Source organism: Oratosquilla oratoria, chromosome 1 (assembly GCF_046742065.1).
Source record: "Oratosquilla oratoria isolate Oo_2021 chromosome 1, ASM4674206v1, whole genome shotgun sequence".
Classification (NCBI taxonomy): Eukaryota; Metazoa; Arthropoda; class Malacostraca; order Stomatopoda; family Squillidae; genus Oratosquilla; species Oratosquilla oratoria.
Genome location: NC_134777.1, coordinates 114,023,338 through 114,041,143, shown reverse-complemented (window position 1 = coordinate 114,041,143; position 17,806 = coordinate 114,023,338). Strand labels below are relative to the sequence as shown.

The 17,806-nt window shown below is 38.7% G+C and overlaps 1 protein-coding gene across 8 annotated transcripts in view; it reads left to right on the top strand.

Annotated features, from left to right (window-relative positions):
* Positions 1-17,022, top strand: part of LOC143024791 (uncharacterized) — a 59,610-nt gene extending 42,588 nt beyond the window's left edge. For 5 of the 8 annotated variants that reach the window (XM_076184034.1, XM_076183997.1, XM_076184024.1 and 2 more), the window contains one exon: positions 742-1,962. In XM_076184034.1, coding sequence (XP_076040149.1) covers positions 742-981 — 240 coding nt within the window. In that variant the 3' untranslated portion in view covers positions 982-1,962. Of the gene's footprint in view, positions 1-741; positions 1,963-13,467; positions 13,607-14,865; positions 15,456-15,500 lie in introns of those variants that run through there. The other 3 variants (XM_076184016.1, XM_076184007.1, XM_076184041.1) reach the window with 3 other exon arrangements.
* The last annotated feature ends 784 nt before the right edge of the window (positions 17,023-17,806 follow it).

Sequence of the window (17,806 nt, the reverse complement as noted above, 5' to 3'; positions counted from 1 at the left end):
ACACAGCACATCCACAGCAAGGCCGTTTCATTAAATCAGCGATCCCCTCTCAATTAGTTTGTGCAAAATTTTCAAAGATTCATAAAAATAGACTATATTTGTAGATGAAAACTGGTCAAGAGAGCAGCAATGTTTTCTAACTGGATATGCAACTGATTGAGAAAATGACAGAGTATAGTAAATCTTTGTATTTTACTATTGTAAATTAAAAAAAAAAGGGGGGGCTGGCTGGCTTTGACCCAATAGAACAAATGGCAGTTGTAAGTTAATAGTTATTTCAAAATTCAACAAGTGGAAAATTCACAGCCTTAGTGGCTGGCAGTGGTCCTTGGACCTCCTACAGGTTACTGTCAAGAAACTTCAGATTGTTGTTGTGTGTTGAATCAGTCGTGACTGTTTCTATATCACCATTGAAAATAGTAGCAGGAGGTGGAGCATGTACCTGCTGTCCATATGGGAAAATTGTAAGAAATACAGTTGAAGTTGATAGAGATCTAAGGGTCACTCCAGATGCATAGGAACAGCCCTTGGATTTATTATGTTTGTGTCTACCATGTCCAAGACCTGTTTGTATCCTATGTTGCTGTGTTGCATATTACTTTGATATTTTATCAATTTGCCTGCATCCTTCCATTTTAGTAGGAAAGTTACATTTTTCACCTTTGTCTACCATGGGTATTAAAAGATAGTGGTCAAAGTGCTTCAGGCTTTAAAGTGTTGGTTTTTTTTCCATTTTGCCAGGAATATCGCAATTCTCAAACCGCAACAGCAACTGAAAAGGAATGCCGTAGTTGTGGGGAGAAAATGATTGAAACAACTCAGAGTGTAAGGTGTTCATATTGCTGTGCCTGGTACCACACTGCTTGTGGCAACCTGGAGGATGAAGACTGCATCTTCATGAACAAAGGGAGACCTGGCTTTCGATGGTTTTGTGAACATTGTGAATATGAGGTGGATGATCTCCTCTGGATGACATATTGAAATGCAGAGCTTGGTGTGTTACCACCGGATAGGTAGTGCATTACCGTCAATGCGTTGCCATTGATGCATTACCATCAGAACATTACTGATTTTGATTTCCTTTAGAATGATTTTGATGAAAAAAATTAAATGGAGAAGTATTTGCTTCATATGAATATTCTCAATAAAATAATACCTAAACTACAACATTAGTATTCCCTATTCTAAAACATAGAATAACTAGAGCTGGGCACTTTGGTTACTGCGTTAGTAATGCACTACTAGTCCATGGTAACATGCCCAGCTCTTTAATGACATCTCGTGAATTAAATTTTTTTTTTTTACAAGACTTGTATTCCAATCTGGTAGCCACCAAGGCCACTGGGCATTGTTATTAATTTAGGGAAAAATAAGCAGTCCCAGCTTGTTTCTGAACTTATGTTTTTGTTGTAGTAATTATTTTGCACATCAAAGGTGTTACTTTTAACTGAGAATCCCTCCCAGGCAAGGGTTAAAGAAAAACCAGAAGAAAAACTGAGAAAAATATTAGAATGGTACTGAAGGAGTGGTTGTTAAGATAAAGTGATTTGGGCAGAGATATGACAGTCAAAACATGACATGTACTCATATTAAAGTGAACACATGTAGTGCTGCTGCTGTTGGAAATGTTGAAGTCTTTGAAGTCATCTGCTCTTGATACCTGATTCAAGAAAAAGTATTGTTATCTTTATTACAAGATTTGCTGGGCAGGATCGGAGGAGACCAGTGGGCAGTAAGTGACTTCCCTTGAACATTCTATAATTTTGGAGTTTACTTGGAAAAGTTAGGCTGGAATTGATATTGGAAGCTGTTGATGCAGTGCTTTCTGATAGCATGAGATGTTAAAGAGAAAAAAATCAACAACTAGTTGATAAATTCTACAATATATGATTTTTTAGTGAAATGTGAAGGAAATGTCAATAAGGTTTGTGAAGTTCAAAGAATACATTTATGGTGACAGAATTTCCTATATTATTGAAATTGTGGTGCCTTGGTTGAGGCTGCTCTTGAAAGCCTGGTTCTTTACTCACTTCAATTATGAAGTATCCAAGTTATTCAGCAATATTTTTTCTTTTCCTTTTCTTTTTTTCTATTCTTTTCCCCTAATGAAAATTCTAAAAGCACTCACAAAATTATTTAGATGTCATGGGACTCTCCCTCTCACAAAAGGCTAGGAGGGTGCATCCTTGCAAAGGATTTTTCATGGGAATTTAATGTGTGCCATTACTATGAACTTCTTGCCACTCAGCAATCTTGGACCCTCTTCACTCCTGACCTTTTACCCATGTAGTGATGCTCTGTGGTGTTTGGTCAGTGAGCATACCTTATGATTTGATATAAAAAGTATGTTCCTCAGGTGTGTGTGAGTGTATGTGTGCATGCGTGTATTTACCTAGTTGTATTATACGGGAAGGGGAGCTATGCTTATAGTGACCCGTCTTTGTGTCTTGCAATATCTAGTTTGTTCTTAAATTCCTGTATGGTGTTTGCACACACTAGAGTTTGTGTGTATGTGTGTGCATTTGCGTGTTTGTTTTGAGCAAAGCATTCATCTACTTGATACACAAAACCTATTTAACACTCCCATCTCAACATTTCACACTGATGAAAGGTCCTCCCAGTCCCCTGTCACACTGCTCAAATCAAAGGCATTGTAACAAGGCACAGCTCTTCAACAACAGACTGACAGCTGGAGATGATTTACCCCTGCCTCATCATATGGTAATGAAGCAGATAAGAAAAAACATCCCTGCAGACCATGTTAACTTTTCATCCATTCACATTCCCACACCATTTGCTCCTATCCATTCTTCTTTCTCTCACTTCTCAAATGACATTTCCATGTGTGCCTAAAGCCCCCATAACCGCTTTGGTACGATGATGCCCATGTAGGCGTCATGAAGCACAAGTGGGTACACGAGGATGCCGGCATCGGCATTTTGATTATATATATTTTTTGTAGTTGCACATGAGTTAACCCTGAATTCTGTGAACTGGTTTGATCATGTTTTCTGTGTTTATTAATATTCAAAGTAAAAGAGAATGAGTAATATAGCAGCAGCTTTATATTTTATAATGTGAATAGTGTGATGCATCGTTCATATAAGCCAATGCTGCGTGTGAGAATTTGACTCATACTGAAGTGGTTAATCCCGCGCATCCACTTCATTTTTGGAAATCTCTCATGCTCTCTTCATCCATTTCAGCTTTCTGCAATGCTGGCATACTCTTGTAACTTGCATTTCATGATGCCTACATATGGAAGTGGTTAATGTGCATTGATGTGGTACAGATGAGAGTAAAAGGGTAGAGATAGGCAGTATGTTTGTGAGAAGGAAGATGGATGTGTTGGCATTGAGTGAAACTAAGTTGAAAGGGAGGGGCCAGTTTGAATTTGGGAGTATAGTTGGGAGGGTATCAGGGGTGAAGAGAGGATGAGGGAGAGAAGGGGAGGCCATACTAGTAAGTGAAGGGATAGGTAAGTGTGTGGTGGAGTGGAAGTAGGTTTCTTCAAGGTTAATGTGGATGAAGATGAAACTGGGAAAGGTGTAGGTTTTTGTAAGTGCACATGGGCCTGGTAGTGAGAAGAGTGTAGAGGAAAGGGAGGCATTTTTGGATAGATTTAAATTAGTGCATAGAGGGCTTAGAAAGAAATGTCAATGTAGTGGTATTGGGAGATCTCAATACTAGGGTAGGAGATGAACAAATAGATGGAGTGGTTGGGAAGTGTGGAGTTCCAGGTAGGGAGGTGTTTGAGTAAACAGCTTAAATGAGAAAGAAAAGGAGTACAAGAAGCTGAGAGAAGAGTGAGAGGTAGTGAAGGATATAGTAGAACTAGGAATGGGTGTGTTTCAAGGAGGGAGTCACAAGGTGTGCAAAGATGGTGTGTGGAACAAGGACAGAAAGAAATAGTAGGAAGGATAGTGAGTGGTGGGATGATGAAGTAAAGAAGGTTGTAGGTGAGAAGAAACAACTATTCACAGATTGGTTACAAAATAGGATGAGAGAATCATATGAGAGGTACAAAGGAAAGAGAAGAGAAGTAAAGCATAATATAAGTGAGACAAAGAGGAGAGCAGGATTAGGAGAGGATCAGAGGGAGTAATTGGTGAGGAACAATGTGGGTTTAGGACAGGTAGGGGTTGTGTGGATCAGGTTCTTGTGGTAAGGCAGATATGAGAGAGCTTTAGGAAGGTAAGGATGTTTTTTTAGGCCTTTATGGATTTGGAAAAAGTTTATGACAGAGTAGACAGGAAGGCACTGTGAGAGGTATTACAGATATATAGGATAGGAGGAAAGCTTTTAAGAGCAGTCAAGAGTTTTTACAAGAGTAGTAGATCATGTGTTAGAATTAGAAATGGAAAGAGTAAGTGGGTTTGAGGTAAAGGTTAGACTTAGCCAGGGATGTGTTATGTCACCTTGGCTGTTGAGTTTATACATGGATGGAGTGGTGCAAGAGGTAAACACAAGGGTAATGGGCCAGGGGCTGGATATGGTTAAAGAAAATGGAGAAAAATAGGAGGTAAGCCAGTTGTTGTTTTGTTGGTGACACTGTGCTTGTAGCAGGATCAGAGGAGGGATTAAGGAAATTAGTTACAGAGCTTGGAAGGTGTGTGAAAGAAGTTGAAGATAAATGTAGGTAAAAGTAAAGTGATGAGATGTACAAGGGAAGAGGATGGCAGCAAATTGGAAGTGAGTATTAAGGGAGAGAGACTGGAGGAAGTGGATAGCTTTAGATACTTGGATGCGAATGTGGCGGGAAAGGGAGGAGTGGAGGTGGAGGTAGAATGTAGATTGAGAGAAGCAAGTAAATGCCTTGGTGGATTAAAAAGTGTAATTAGAAATAGACATTTGTGAGTGGATGCCAAGAGGAAATTATATGAAGGAGTGATTGTGCCAACAACACTGGGACAGAAACATGGAACATAAGACAGGAATAGTATGTGTTTGAGAGGAGGTACCTGAGAAGTATGGTAGGGGTTACTAGGCTGGATAAATGAGAAACAAGGAGGTGAGCAGGGGGGAAAGGGAGCTGGGAGATAGGGTTGATGAAAGAGTATTGGGATGGTTTGGACACATGGAAAGAATGAGTGAAGAAAGATTAATAAAAGAAGCGTGGAAGGCAGAGATGGAGAGAGTGAACACGAGGTGACTGCCAAGGATGAGATGGATGGACGGGGTAAAAGGGGCATTAGGAAAGAGGACAATGTGTTGAGGAAGGAAAAGAGAAGACAGAAGATAGGGGTGAATGGAAAATGGTTGTGTATGGATGATGCTGTGATGCATGGAAGGGAGTAAGTTGGGGGTGGGGGAGTATATATGAATGATTGACACAGCCCAAAGGAATTTCTCCCCATCTCCATTTCTGCATATGGGGGTGGAGAGGGTGAGGGGTCTCCAATTAAATGAAGTAGCCCTACTGTGGATGTGCTGTGTCGTGCTACATTGCATCTGACCCGGGGTAGTGGGTGAGATGCAGGGATGACCCTTTATCCAGGAGGAGCCAAGAAAAGAGGGAGGAGTGGGGAATGGGAGTGGAGTCAGTGGGGATGAAATGGGTGGGAGTGGATTTATATACCTTTGACTTTGGCTAGCTCCCAAGTAATTGGGAAAAAGTTGTTGTTATATGTATGTATGAAACTCGAAACAAGAATTGATTGATTGATTGATTCTTTTTGTATTTATCCCTAAATACTTGTTTTTCATAACACTAAAAGTTAATTAAACTGAATGTGGATAATTTGGTAATCCAAGTGATCTGAACAGCAGCTAGTGCTAAGGAGTAAAAACAGGAATATAGAATGATGCTCTCTCAGTCTAGCCTACCTATGTGCATTGTGATGATGTCGCTCATGCTTACAATTGCTGGAGGGAAGAAGAAAGAAAAGGAAGCATGTAACAATCCAATATTGACAAACTAAAGTTATAAAGCAATTCATGGCAAATGGCAATTGATGATTCAAAGATACATTAGAAACCTAATCTAGAACAACTAGATGAAGTTGTGTACAATTAATTTACTGCCAGCAAGCTAATACACTGGTCAACAAAATTTATGAAAATACCTATCCCACAAGCAAAAGGAGGTGAACTTGAGAGAATTTTTTTTCTGCTGATTTCAAATATGTTTTCAGAATTTTTCTATCAGGTATAGATTTTTCTGTGATATTGAATTTTAAACAATTATAACTAATAAATGAGGCTGATATTTCAATGAAACTTATCTTGGAAATGTAGAAATCTATCATTTTAGACTGTATTTTGTTTCTGGGAGATCCCATTTTAGTGTCCAACAGTAATTGGCCAACATTGAATAGCTCCACTTCCCTTGATACTGGGTTTCATGTTCAGAATGTTCTGGTGAAATCTCTCACTGTGCTCATCACTGACAGAGCCAATACTTGCAGGGAAAAAGTCCAAGTGAGAGTCTAGGAAGTCGATTTTTAGGTTTATATTGTATCCCAAGGCCTTGTAGGATGTCAGTAGCTCTTTTATGATTTCAGAATAGTTATTTGCTTTGTGATTACCCAAAAACTCTGCACAAACTTTCACAAGTGACAGCCATACAGCTTTTTCAAGATCATTTAATTCTTCATCAAAATTCTGGTCTCGCATCAGCTCCTTAATCTGTGGTTCAACAAAAATACCTTCAATTTTTGTCACTCTAGGAAACTTATTTTTTCAAATATGTGAATCCCATGCCAGTTATATCCATACCTTTAAGAAAAAAATTCATCAACCCTAGCCTAATATGCAAAGGAAGCAGATAAATTTTCTCTGAATCAACAAGAGGAGGATTGATAACATTCTTCTCTCCTGGGGTGAGAGATTGTTTCGGCCACACATGCTTTTCATAATGATTTTTCTTATCCCGACTGTCTCACTCACAGAGAAAGCAACAGAACTTTGTGTAACCCATCTGCATTCCAAGTAAAATTGGCACAACCTTTAGGTCACCACAAATATTCTATTTATGCTCTTCATACTTAATTTTATACAATAGAAACTTCATGCTCCCATGTTTCCATAATGTTAGCTGCATGGGCCAGAGGAACAGAAGGAAACCTATTTCTGTTGTGGAGCAAAACAGCTTTCAGGCTCACTTTTGAAGAGTTCATAAACAGGTGCCACTCATTCCTGTCATATTTAAGGTTAAGTTCCTTCCTAACAGAATATACATCATTGCAAAACACCACATCATCCTCAAGTGAGAAAAACTTCAAAATCACAATGTCTCTTATGATAAAAACTAACTTTGATTCTGGAGAAGATTCCAGCCCTTTAACCTGGAAGAAGTTCAGATTGCTTTTTTGAATAGTTTAAATCCTGCATGAGATCATTCAGATCTCCCTGACTCAATAAATGTGGTTCACTTGAAGAACAGATTGGCTGAAAGTGCATGTCTTCAGTTTCTTTTTCCATAATATCCTCACTTGACTCATCATCACTTAGTTCCATTTATTTTGAAGGGTCAGGTATAGGAAACTCTTGACTGTGAGGTACAGGTCTCACAGCAGATGATAAATTAGGATACTTTATAATATGTTTGGATGTTGATGTTATACTTTGTAATGCAGAAGTAACAATTTGAAGTATGATCTTTAGGTTCTCTCCAAACCATAGGGATGGCAAAAGTCATATGGTGTGAACCTTACGCCCATGCAGTGAGAACCCTGACACAGGTTACGCAACACACATGAGGGGCCCAGCATTTATCCTGGTCCTCCACTTTGCATCCTAAATAATGTTTATAACACTTTTAATCGCTGGTGTGAAACACCGTCTTTGTGATTTGAATGTCAATACACCACAATTAGAGGAAAAATTGGGTGGATTATACAGTTTCTTGGCATTGTGAAGGTGAATGGTGGGTATGCTACCGTACAATATTGTAAACTTATTGCCAGAAATGTGCACTACACCTCACACCAACACTTCAAACACAGTACTGCCAAACATATAACAATCTCAGTGTTGCCAGCCGCTTGATTGAAATTTATCCCACGTAACACACATAACATAACATACTGTGGAACACAAAATCCTTTGGGACAAATTCTTTGTTGACCAGTGATATCAGGACTTGAGGTTACTGAGAAAATTATCTATATACCAAAAGATTTTTCCCTTAATGAGGGAGGTAGTGTTGTAGTTGTACATTTATGACTACAACATATTGTAACAGTGGTGGGATTTGAACCCACACCTCCAAAGATATTGGTTTGAGGCACCAGTCTCTTTGAAGGCATTGGTCTGAATCCCACCACTGCCACCATATGTTGTAATCATAAATGTATGACTACACCACTGAGAAAGCAAAATAGTTTTTATGAAGACATGGCCATTGAGACTGAAGTGAAATTTTCAGGGAGAAGCAGAACTGATGGATAATTACATAATGAATATTGTCACAGGCCCTGAAAAACCAGAGGATGATAAAGAGGAGGAAAAAAATTGAATAGGCAGTAAAATTGTCATGTATAAGGGCTTGTAAGCAATATGGTAAACCGCTGCACTTTGTGGAACAAAAGTAATCATTATAATGGTGCTAAGATGACCAATTCTGTAAAATGTGAAACAACTTCTGGAAGAATCATGCAAAGGCTCTCTAGCAGACTGATGTCTGTGACTTGCTGATGATGACTCAAGGCCAGCGACCCACACACCAAAGAGGGCAAGCTAAGGAACCCTAGAAGAAATAGATATGAGCAGCCTGGTACCCCTGAATCACTGCTTGAAAATAATTAACCTTCATCCGAGAGATACTGAGGTGGGAGCACTGGTTAAATGGGTTTTAATTGTGTATGAATTGGATGTGTGCTTTGACTTTACCATCTCCATTAACCCCTTGAGTACCAGATGTGTGTCACCTGCGTGTCACGGCTGAGTGCACCCGCCAGGAACCGAGCGTGCTCCCCGTGACACGCACGTGTCACAGTTATAAGCTGTGTGTATTGAGGGTTCTCAAGGCCTCGGTTTCTGGGTTATTTCTACCCATGCAGTGGCAAGTGTCTGTGTTTACAAACATAAGGCTCCAGCCATTCGTGGGACGGTTTGAAACGCTTGTTTATGTAAGGTTGACGGGTCGGTAACGAAGGGGTTAAAAGGGGAAACAGTCTGGGGTGTGTGTGTATGCTATCTGAGAGCTGATGCCTTGACAGTGGTGGATAGGCTTGAATATCTTAATGACTACAAGAGCTATATCAGATGATGTGAAAAGCTGCAAGGTCACCGATGTTGAACAGGTATGAAAGATGAGACCAAGATCAGCTCACACACACTGTTGAAAGACCCACTAGAAACTGGCATGTCCCTGGTGGCAAACAGGGAAATTTCTCAAAAATGTAAGGGGTACTATCATAATGATGGTATGGACCACTGGATACCACATAGATCTATAGGCATCACTGAATATACTGAACAAGGTGGCACCAAAGATTATATATATATATATATATATATATATATATATATATATATTATATATATATATATATATATATATATATATATATATATATATATACAGTATATATATGTATATCACCAGAGACTAGATGGCAAGGTGAAATTACTGCCACTCCCTCTCATAGCAGCCATCGTTTGTGCAAACAATGTAAAAAGCAAGCATTCCTCTTAGATCATCATCTAAGGGTACAACTGCATTGCCTCCAGGTTATGGTCAGTGTGCCAATGAATGTGAGTAAGGACTGTCCCAACAGATCTAAGTTTTGGGGATTAAATAACTTGAACAAGAAGATTTAAATTGTGAGAATCCTAGGAAAAGAACAAAAATTGGAGAATTTAATGGAATAACTTGAGAATGTCAACTGGGACTTTGTGGGACTAAACGAAGTCTGCGGGAAGAAGAACTGATGCAGTAAGACAGTCACCACCTGTTCTACCATAGATATAAGAAGGAAAGATCCACAGGAGTAAGATTCTTGGTGAATTGAGGGGTTGATAGTAATATAGTGAAATTGAGTAGGTTGGATTGTGATTAAGCTGCTTAAAAGGTACATTTTAAAAAACAATTTAGGTTTGTGCACCAGCTTCAGAGTACATAAAATGATATTGAGTCCTATGATGATATAAGTCAGGTAATGGATCAAGAGAAAACATGTTGGTTATGTTGACTTCTATGCATTAGGAGGTTGAAAGGAATGACAGAGGTGAGATCCTGTGATATTACAGGAAACTATATAAGAATGATGAATACTCTTTCAAAATTGTGATGATTTGGTTTAACTGTCATCACCTCAATTTCCATTGCAAGGAACAATGCACCTAAATCAATCACTGGAACAACATTTGGACAAAACAAAGAAACTAATACTACAATATACAAACAATACATACACTCTGTGATGAATTATGAGAGTCCAGCATGGGCACCAAATCTCAGTGAGACACACCTCAACACCCTTCAAACCATACAGAAAGCCTTAAAAACAAATACAGGCTGCACATATACAACATGTACAGACCATCAACACTATGAAACAAAAGTCCTCAAAATCAAAGATCACCTTGACATGAGAGGCACACAAACTCTTGGTGCAGCCTCCACAAACACAGCACAACCGCTACACTACATAGCAGAACACCCTCATACACCAATATAAAAAATAAAACACCCAAATACTTGTATCACACACACTCTCTTCCTCCAAAACCACCAAATACCAGCCTCTGGAAACATATTCATAATTACATCACTCACTGCTCTATTAACACACTAAAAGACAACACATTGCTGCATGCCAGACCCCCTGATATCCATCCCTCTGAATCCTCTCTCCCACGAAAGGACAGAGTCCACCTGGCCAGACTGCGATGTGGCCACCACCCTGCCCATCTAAGCTACCAGAAGAGACTGGATGCCTGCATTGTGGACAAATGACCAGGATGTAACACCTCACCCCATACTATTCAACATGTCATGGAAGACTGCATTATACACAATCACACATGTAAACAACACAACATACACTCCATAAAGGATTTGTGGGAAAACCCTGTTTTGGCCGTGGCATTCCTTAGAGAGACGGGACTGCTCGGACAGACAGTGTAGGGAACATCAACAACACCCTAACCCGCTCGGCTGGGGAGCATCCAAAATTGTATAAGTCATAAATGGACTTTGAGATGTCCAAATGGAACAAGAAATGAAATAGACTTCATATTAAGATATGAGGGTGTGTTAGCAGTATTATGGTTAGAAATAAAGTTAATATAGGTTGTGACCATAGAATGATACGTTGCAAAGCTAAGTTCTGTTTCAGAGTCAAGAGAAATAGATCAGTATTGAAGAAGAAAATAAGTGTTGTGCAGGTAAAGGATAACAAAAAGTAATTTCAGTTATTAATTAATATTAGACTTGAAACTTAAGAAATAATGGTCACCATCAAGGGTATGAATTTTAATTTAGTGAAGGGATTTCTCTCTGTCTTCTCTTTGTCTCCCTGGATTGTGGGAGAGAGGTACAGACTGCTGCAAAAGATTAAAGTGGCTTTTCACTCTTATGTATGAAGAGATGATGACAAAATTGATAACATGATCTAAGACTGGAATATGCATCAGTGGTATGGCCCTCACACAGAATGAAGTATATAATCAAGATCAAGAGAATACAAAGAGCAGCAACCAAACTGGTCCCCAGTCTGGCAGATAAACCATACGAAGAGAGACCAAAAGCACTGGGTCTGCCAACTTTGAAAGACTGAAGAGAAAGAGGTGATATGATGACATTCAGGTCACCAAAAGGGTTAGATTATAGAAGAGACCTCTTGATGAAGGATAAGAGGGCTTCAAGAGGTTGTAGGAACAAATTAAGGAAGAATACATGTCTAAAAGATGTGAAGAAATAGTTTTCCATATAGATGCATACTTGAAATTGGCATAGAAAGAAGTAGCCCAAGCTGGAACAGGGTATGAATTAAATCTAAATATGATAATTGGAAATCAAGGATATAGATTAAGCTGAGCAGGTCAGGGCGTCGTTACTTGCTGCGAAGGTTGAAGGGATGGAGATTGGAATCCTGCCACTGGTGAAGTTGAACCAAGGCCATGGTTCATTAAATTCCACACTACAAACTCCTCTGTGAGGGGCACCATCCTAGCCTTCTGATAGGGGGGAGTTTGTGATGTTAAACCATATCAGATCTGTACATGGATTTGAACTTACTTAGGTGAGTATGAGATGGGACCCAACAAATGTTGTTCCTTTCCTGTATACTACAATTTGCTAAATACACACACAAACATAGGTTGTGGTAGTATTGCATTTGATTGCTAAATCAGCAATCTGAGTTTGAGCCTTGCCCAGGGCTTGAAATTTCGGCATTGCTACTCAGCAGGCTGGCACTCCAATTCTGGTGGGGGAAGTAGTTGAGTGTGTGTGTGTGTAAAGTAGATCAGACCATATGTGAGCTCTGAGCTCTCGTATGGTCCAAGTGATCCAGAACTGGTGAATCATACACGTGCATGAACTTGTGAATTGCCTAAAGAAAATAGTGAAATCAGAGCATTATAAATGAGCTAGTTAGGTATAATTGGAAACAGATGGGACCCCATCAGCATAGCTCCTTTTCTAAAATATAGTTATTAGGTAAATAAAAATACATCGCTTGATGGTGCAGTGGTTGGTGTTTCAGGTTCCCACATTGGGGTACTGAGTTCATGCCACACATACAGCACAAAAGTTTTCACAAAGACCTCAAGTCACTACTTTCCCCCTTGAACAATGGGATGGGTGTGTCAAAGGTCACAGCACTCATTGGGTTTAATAGACTCTCAAGCTAGAACCACTCTGGCTACCACCAGCTTTCAACAACCAACGCAGAATAGTCCTGGCCACAATCAAATTACCCTAGATGCAGTCACCTCACAGAAGATGCAGAACACATCATCGTAAACTGATCTGCTCTGTCCTTACCCAGACAACACAATATATCTTTCTTGAGTGACTTGTGGGCCAGTTTGGCAGCCATTACAGGTTACCTAGGAGCTGGGTTCTCTTGCAGGAGAATGGAGCAATGGATTGATTGAGCAGGTTTCTGGTTTGAAGCATGTTTTGCCCAGCTGAGTGTCCAGACACTTGTTGCTTAAAATTATCCAGATGTTGATATACCTTAATTTCCCTTGTGACAATGCACTGAACTGTATGGCTCCTGCAGGGTGTAAGTATAAGCAACTGTAATCTATTTTATTTACGTTCCACTGAACCAGGTGCTTCACCCGGTTTTATTTCTGTCAAAACTCTTTGTATCTCATCTCTTCCTTTAGCCCAATTGATCTCCTCTTCCATCCCTTCGTTGCTCAACAGACATTACCCTCTTGCTCTGATCCTCCTTTCACCCTATCTGTCCATCTCATCCTTGGTTGTCTCCACAAATTCACTCCCTCCACCTCTGCTTTTGATTAATGTAGAAACTAAAATGTTACTTTACTCCTGCCAATTTGCAGCTTTTGTTTGTGGTCCCGGAGACACAGGAGTGGGACACCATGTTTGCTGAGAAGGTGCAGGAATTTGAAGATGCTTGTCGGACATCTGGTATTTCAGAAGAAAGTAAAGTTTCTCTGGTATGGGACCCAACACATCACAGTAAGTAGGAATCTGTTATCAGTCAAAGAAGTGAAATACATCAAGTACTGCTTATTCGGAACTGAAATAACTGATATTGTAAAGTTAGAAATATTTTTATACTAAGGTTGGGAGAGTTAAACAGGTTTTATTTGGAAGCTAGTAAAAGACTGGGGAAATTAAAAGTGTCATGAGAAATAGGTGTCTGAATGGATGCGGAGCCTTACGAAAAGGTGATGACACCCACAGCACCAAATGGGGTGGAGACTTGTTATATAAAGGGGGCAGAAAGAAAGTGTTTAAATGTGTTTGAAATAAAAATTTGAAAAGTAAAGAAAGTAAAGAAAGGATGTGTAGAGTAAGAAATAAGATAACAATGCACAGAGTGGACAGATAGGGTTGATCAAAGAATAATTGGATGGATTGGACATACAGAAAGAATGAATGAAGAAAGACTATCAAATAGTGTGAAAGACAGAAGTGGATAGAGGAAGCTTAGGTGTTGTTAGCTACTATTTTGCTGTTATGCAAGTGTATTATTGTTAGATCATCTGTATATGTTAGTGTTTCAATATTATGTTCTGTAGCTGGTGTTGGAAGATCACTTCTGATGTCATAGAATGTATGTGAGAATATTGCTTCTTTGGGGTCTTCATTATAAATTTTTTCATCCTGGAATTTTGTTGTTGTTTTGAGTTATTTTGTGCTGTGCTAGCTAAGAAGTTTTTTAGCTATTTTATCATTGTTGTGATTGTTTATAATATTTCTTGACAGAATGTGGCAACTTAATTTAACATCATGTTTATATTCATTGTTACCATGACTTCTCCCCATTGGAGTATTGGCTGTATGTTATTATGGGGTTAAAAGCTGCTCAGTAGCATGCAGTTGATACTTTAGGGTCTATATAGGGTGCCCCTATGGACCAGAGCCACACATCTTTTTGTCTGTGGTAGAGGAAATCTTTATTCATAGAGAAATGATGATACAGTACTACCTCTCATTAATGGACTAAAAGGGGGGGTAACGGTGTCCGTTGATGTGAATAATCCGTTGATTTGGAGTAGTTTTTGGGTGGCATAGTGATTGCACGCACTAAACAACAGCACCAAAAACACTGCAAACACAGCTAATTAACCTCTTCACTCCGGGGCACATCGCACGTCTGGCAGCATTAGTTGCCCAACGTGCGATGTTGCATCGTAATAATCACATTATAAAGAATAAAGTCAGTGCTCAATTGTTCGTTCTCTTTCACCTGTGTATTTTGATAACCATAGAAAATTGATGAAGCCAGTTTAGAGAGAATGGAGGTTACGTACATACGACTACAATAAATATAATCAAGATGCCGACGTCGGCATCATCGAGTACCCACTTGCTCCTTATGCCGCCTACGTAGGCGTCACCATATGGAAGTGGTTAACGTCCGTTAATGAGAGGTAGTACTGTACTTTATTATGCTGCAACTGTCCCTCTGTTATGCTATCCCCCCACTCTGGTTGTCCTGTACCACTTCTCTGAAGATGTAGTGAAAGGCTATATTTTATTGGTTTGGTTGGTAATGTTTTCATTCTTGTAGCTAATTTGTCATCACATCTGTCATAGTTTAAAATATTCAATAAATGCCTAGTTAATTATCAAAAGATTACCTTTGTGCAAAAAGGTAAACCCTGCCCCTAGGTTTTTATGGTCTTTTGTTCTATACTATATGTTTATAATGTTCTTTTGTTCTATACTATATGATTATAATGTTCTTTTGTTCTATACTATATGTTTATAATGTTCTTTTGTTCTATACTATATGTTTATAATGTATCATACCAGGTTATTGCATATTATGACCTAGAAGTGTAACATGCTATTTTTGGAGGGTGCAAAGTACTTCTTTTTGTTTCTCTTGTTCTCCCCCTGGAAGGTGATGCAACACAGGAAGGCGTGGCCAAGAAGGGAAAGGAGAACACTAATCCTGTTGCAAACTGAAGACACCACAAGCAACCGAGAACTCAACAAAGCAACTGTTAATTCCACCAGCAACTGAGAACTCTACAAAGCAATTGACAATTCCACAAGCAACTGTACTCGTTGGACATAAACATCTGAAGAGTTCGGCGAGTCATTGAACCAGGAAAATGTATATTCGTTTGTGAAACTAAAAGAAGCCTGGGCTGCCATGTAAATCAATAACTTGTTTTGCCCAATAGGTCTCATATGTACCCAGACTGTCCAAGATGAAGTAGAGGTTGCAGGTAACCCAGCTAACTATGGACAACCCAGACTTGTCAGTAAACCATTGTGTACCCAGACCTTCATGCCAGATCCCAGCCTAGCCAGTAAGCAAGTAAAATTGCCATGTTACAATTTCTAATGCAGAAAAAATGTGCAACTGACCACCAAGAAGTAAACAGACATCAGTGGCAAGCAGGATGTAATATTATTAGTTGTGTTGAAAAAAATTAATAAGTTCATAAATTTTTTTTGGAGAGGATCACTGTTTGATATGTTACAGATCACTTATTTTGATCCAAGGAATCACAAAGGATTGACATAACCAAACAAGTTCCTGAGAAGCAAGTACTCCACAGTAGTTTACTAGGGCCTGAGGCAACCCAATAAGTTACAGGAAGAAATGTTCAACTGTTAATGTAGGGATTGTGGAAGCGTGAAGAATCTGTTTCTTATGAATGATTGAACCACCCCAGTATTGTATAGGAATGAACTATTATCAAATATCTTCCAGTTCAGTATGTTGCAAGGGATTGATTGTCTAGTAAATCCAGCAAACTCCTCCTCAATAAGTTGCATTGAACTTGTACAATTTCATATGATGCAGAAATAACCCTCCATTCCAAAAGATCCACTTCTAAAAAATTACCCACTTGTTTATATTTGCAATCCAGTTCAATATAATGCAGAAACAACCAGTTTATTGAGTTGCAGCAAAGTAAGAGAACACTTCAGTTCTACAAGAAAAGGATCCAAACTGTGAACTTGCAGGCTTAATTTTAACCTAATATATTCTAGGAAGCAGTTTTCCATGTTAGGTTACTGAGGAAGACACAACTTCATGATTTATTTTGAGATAATTTAATTGTCTGCAAGAATAACAGTTCAAACTAGAAATGTTTGAAAGATTTTGACCTAATTTGTTAAAATCAATTGTTTTTAATATTAGGTAAAAGTTTTTACTCAATTCTTTGTTACTGGTTAGTTTGAAATAAGATTTACCCAATCCTTTCAAAGAGAATTGGTTCAATCTATGGTTGCAAATTTTTTTTTCCAAATCATTAAGTTGAAAGTATATTGCAATTCACTATGTTAGAAAGGGATTAAGTTTAAAAGTTTATAGATAGTAATTATGGGATTCCATAGAAATTTATCATATCCATTTTTTTTTTCTTTTTTTTTTCTTTTTTTTTTTTTTTTTTCTTTTTTTTTTTATGAAGCCAAGCAATTAGTAATATTTCTGTTGATAAATTTAGCAGACAATTGAAGGACAAAGTTTTCTCCCAAACCAGTGTGGAAGCAGGAAGGTTGCTGCCCACATCATCATAGCTGTGGGCGTCAGTGTAACAAAGTCTAAGTGTATGCCATATATAGAATTTCTTTCATTTCCCACCTCTCAGAATTCAGAGGATCTTGTAATTCAAGTTTACTTGTTGATACTTTGTCTCTAATTTGTCACATATTTCTGAGACATGAGTAGTGTGTAGGGGTGGCTGCATGTGTAACAGAATGCTAGCATTATTCCATTGTCTTGTAGCTCTCCATACATTGGTTAAACAAGTGGTTTTCGTATTGACCTTTTTCTTTTGTGCTCTTCAATTCTCAACTTTTTCGAAAGTGTGTGTGTCACTCCCAGTTTTAGACATGATAACATCATCACATGTCATATGCCTGAAGGGGGTGCTCCAGTGCTTTTGTTTATCTTGTTACTTCTCCGCGCCAGGAAAGTATCAGGATGGATATAGACTCTTTGGTTTAGATGAATTTTTTACCTTTCCTTACTCTGAGGAGATGATCCAAAAGCAAACATTGTTTGAAGGGATTAGGCTGTATATAGTTCCAAATTTTTAATGTGTTAACTCGTCGACTTCAGTAGTGTTGTTAAACTACTGATGCAAACCTGATTTTAAGAATGAGGATCAATACAGCAGTAGCCAAGGGCAAAGAGTTTATTGAGGGGAAATTGGAGAAGTACAGCCAAGAACTCTAAAAATG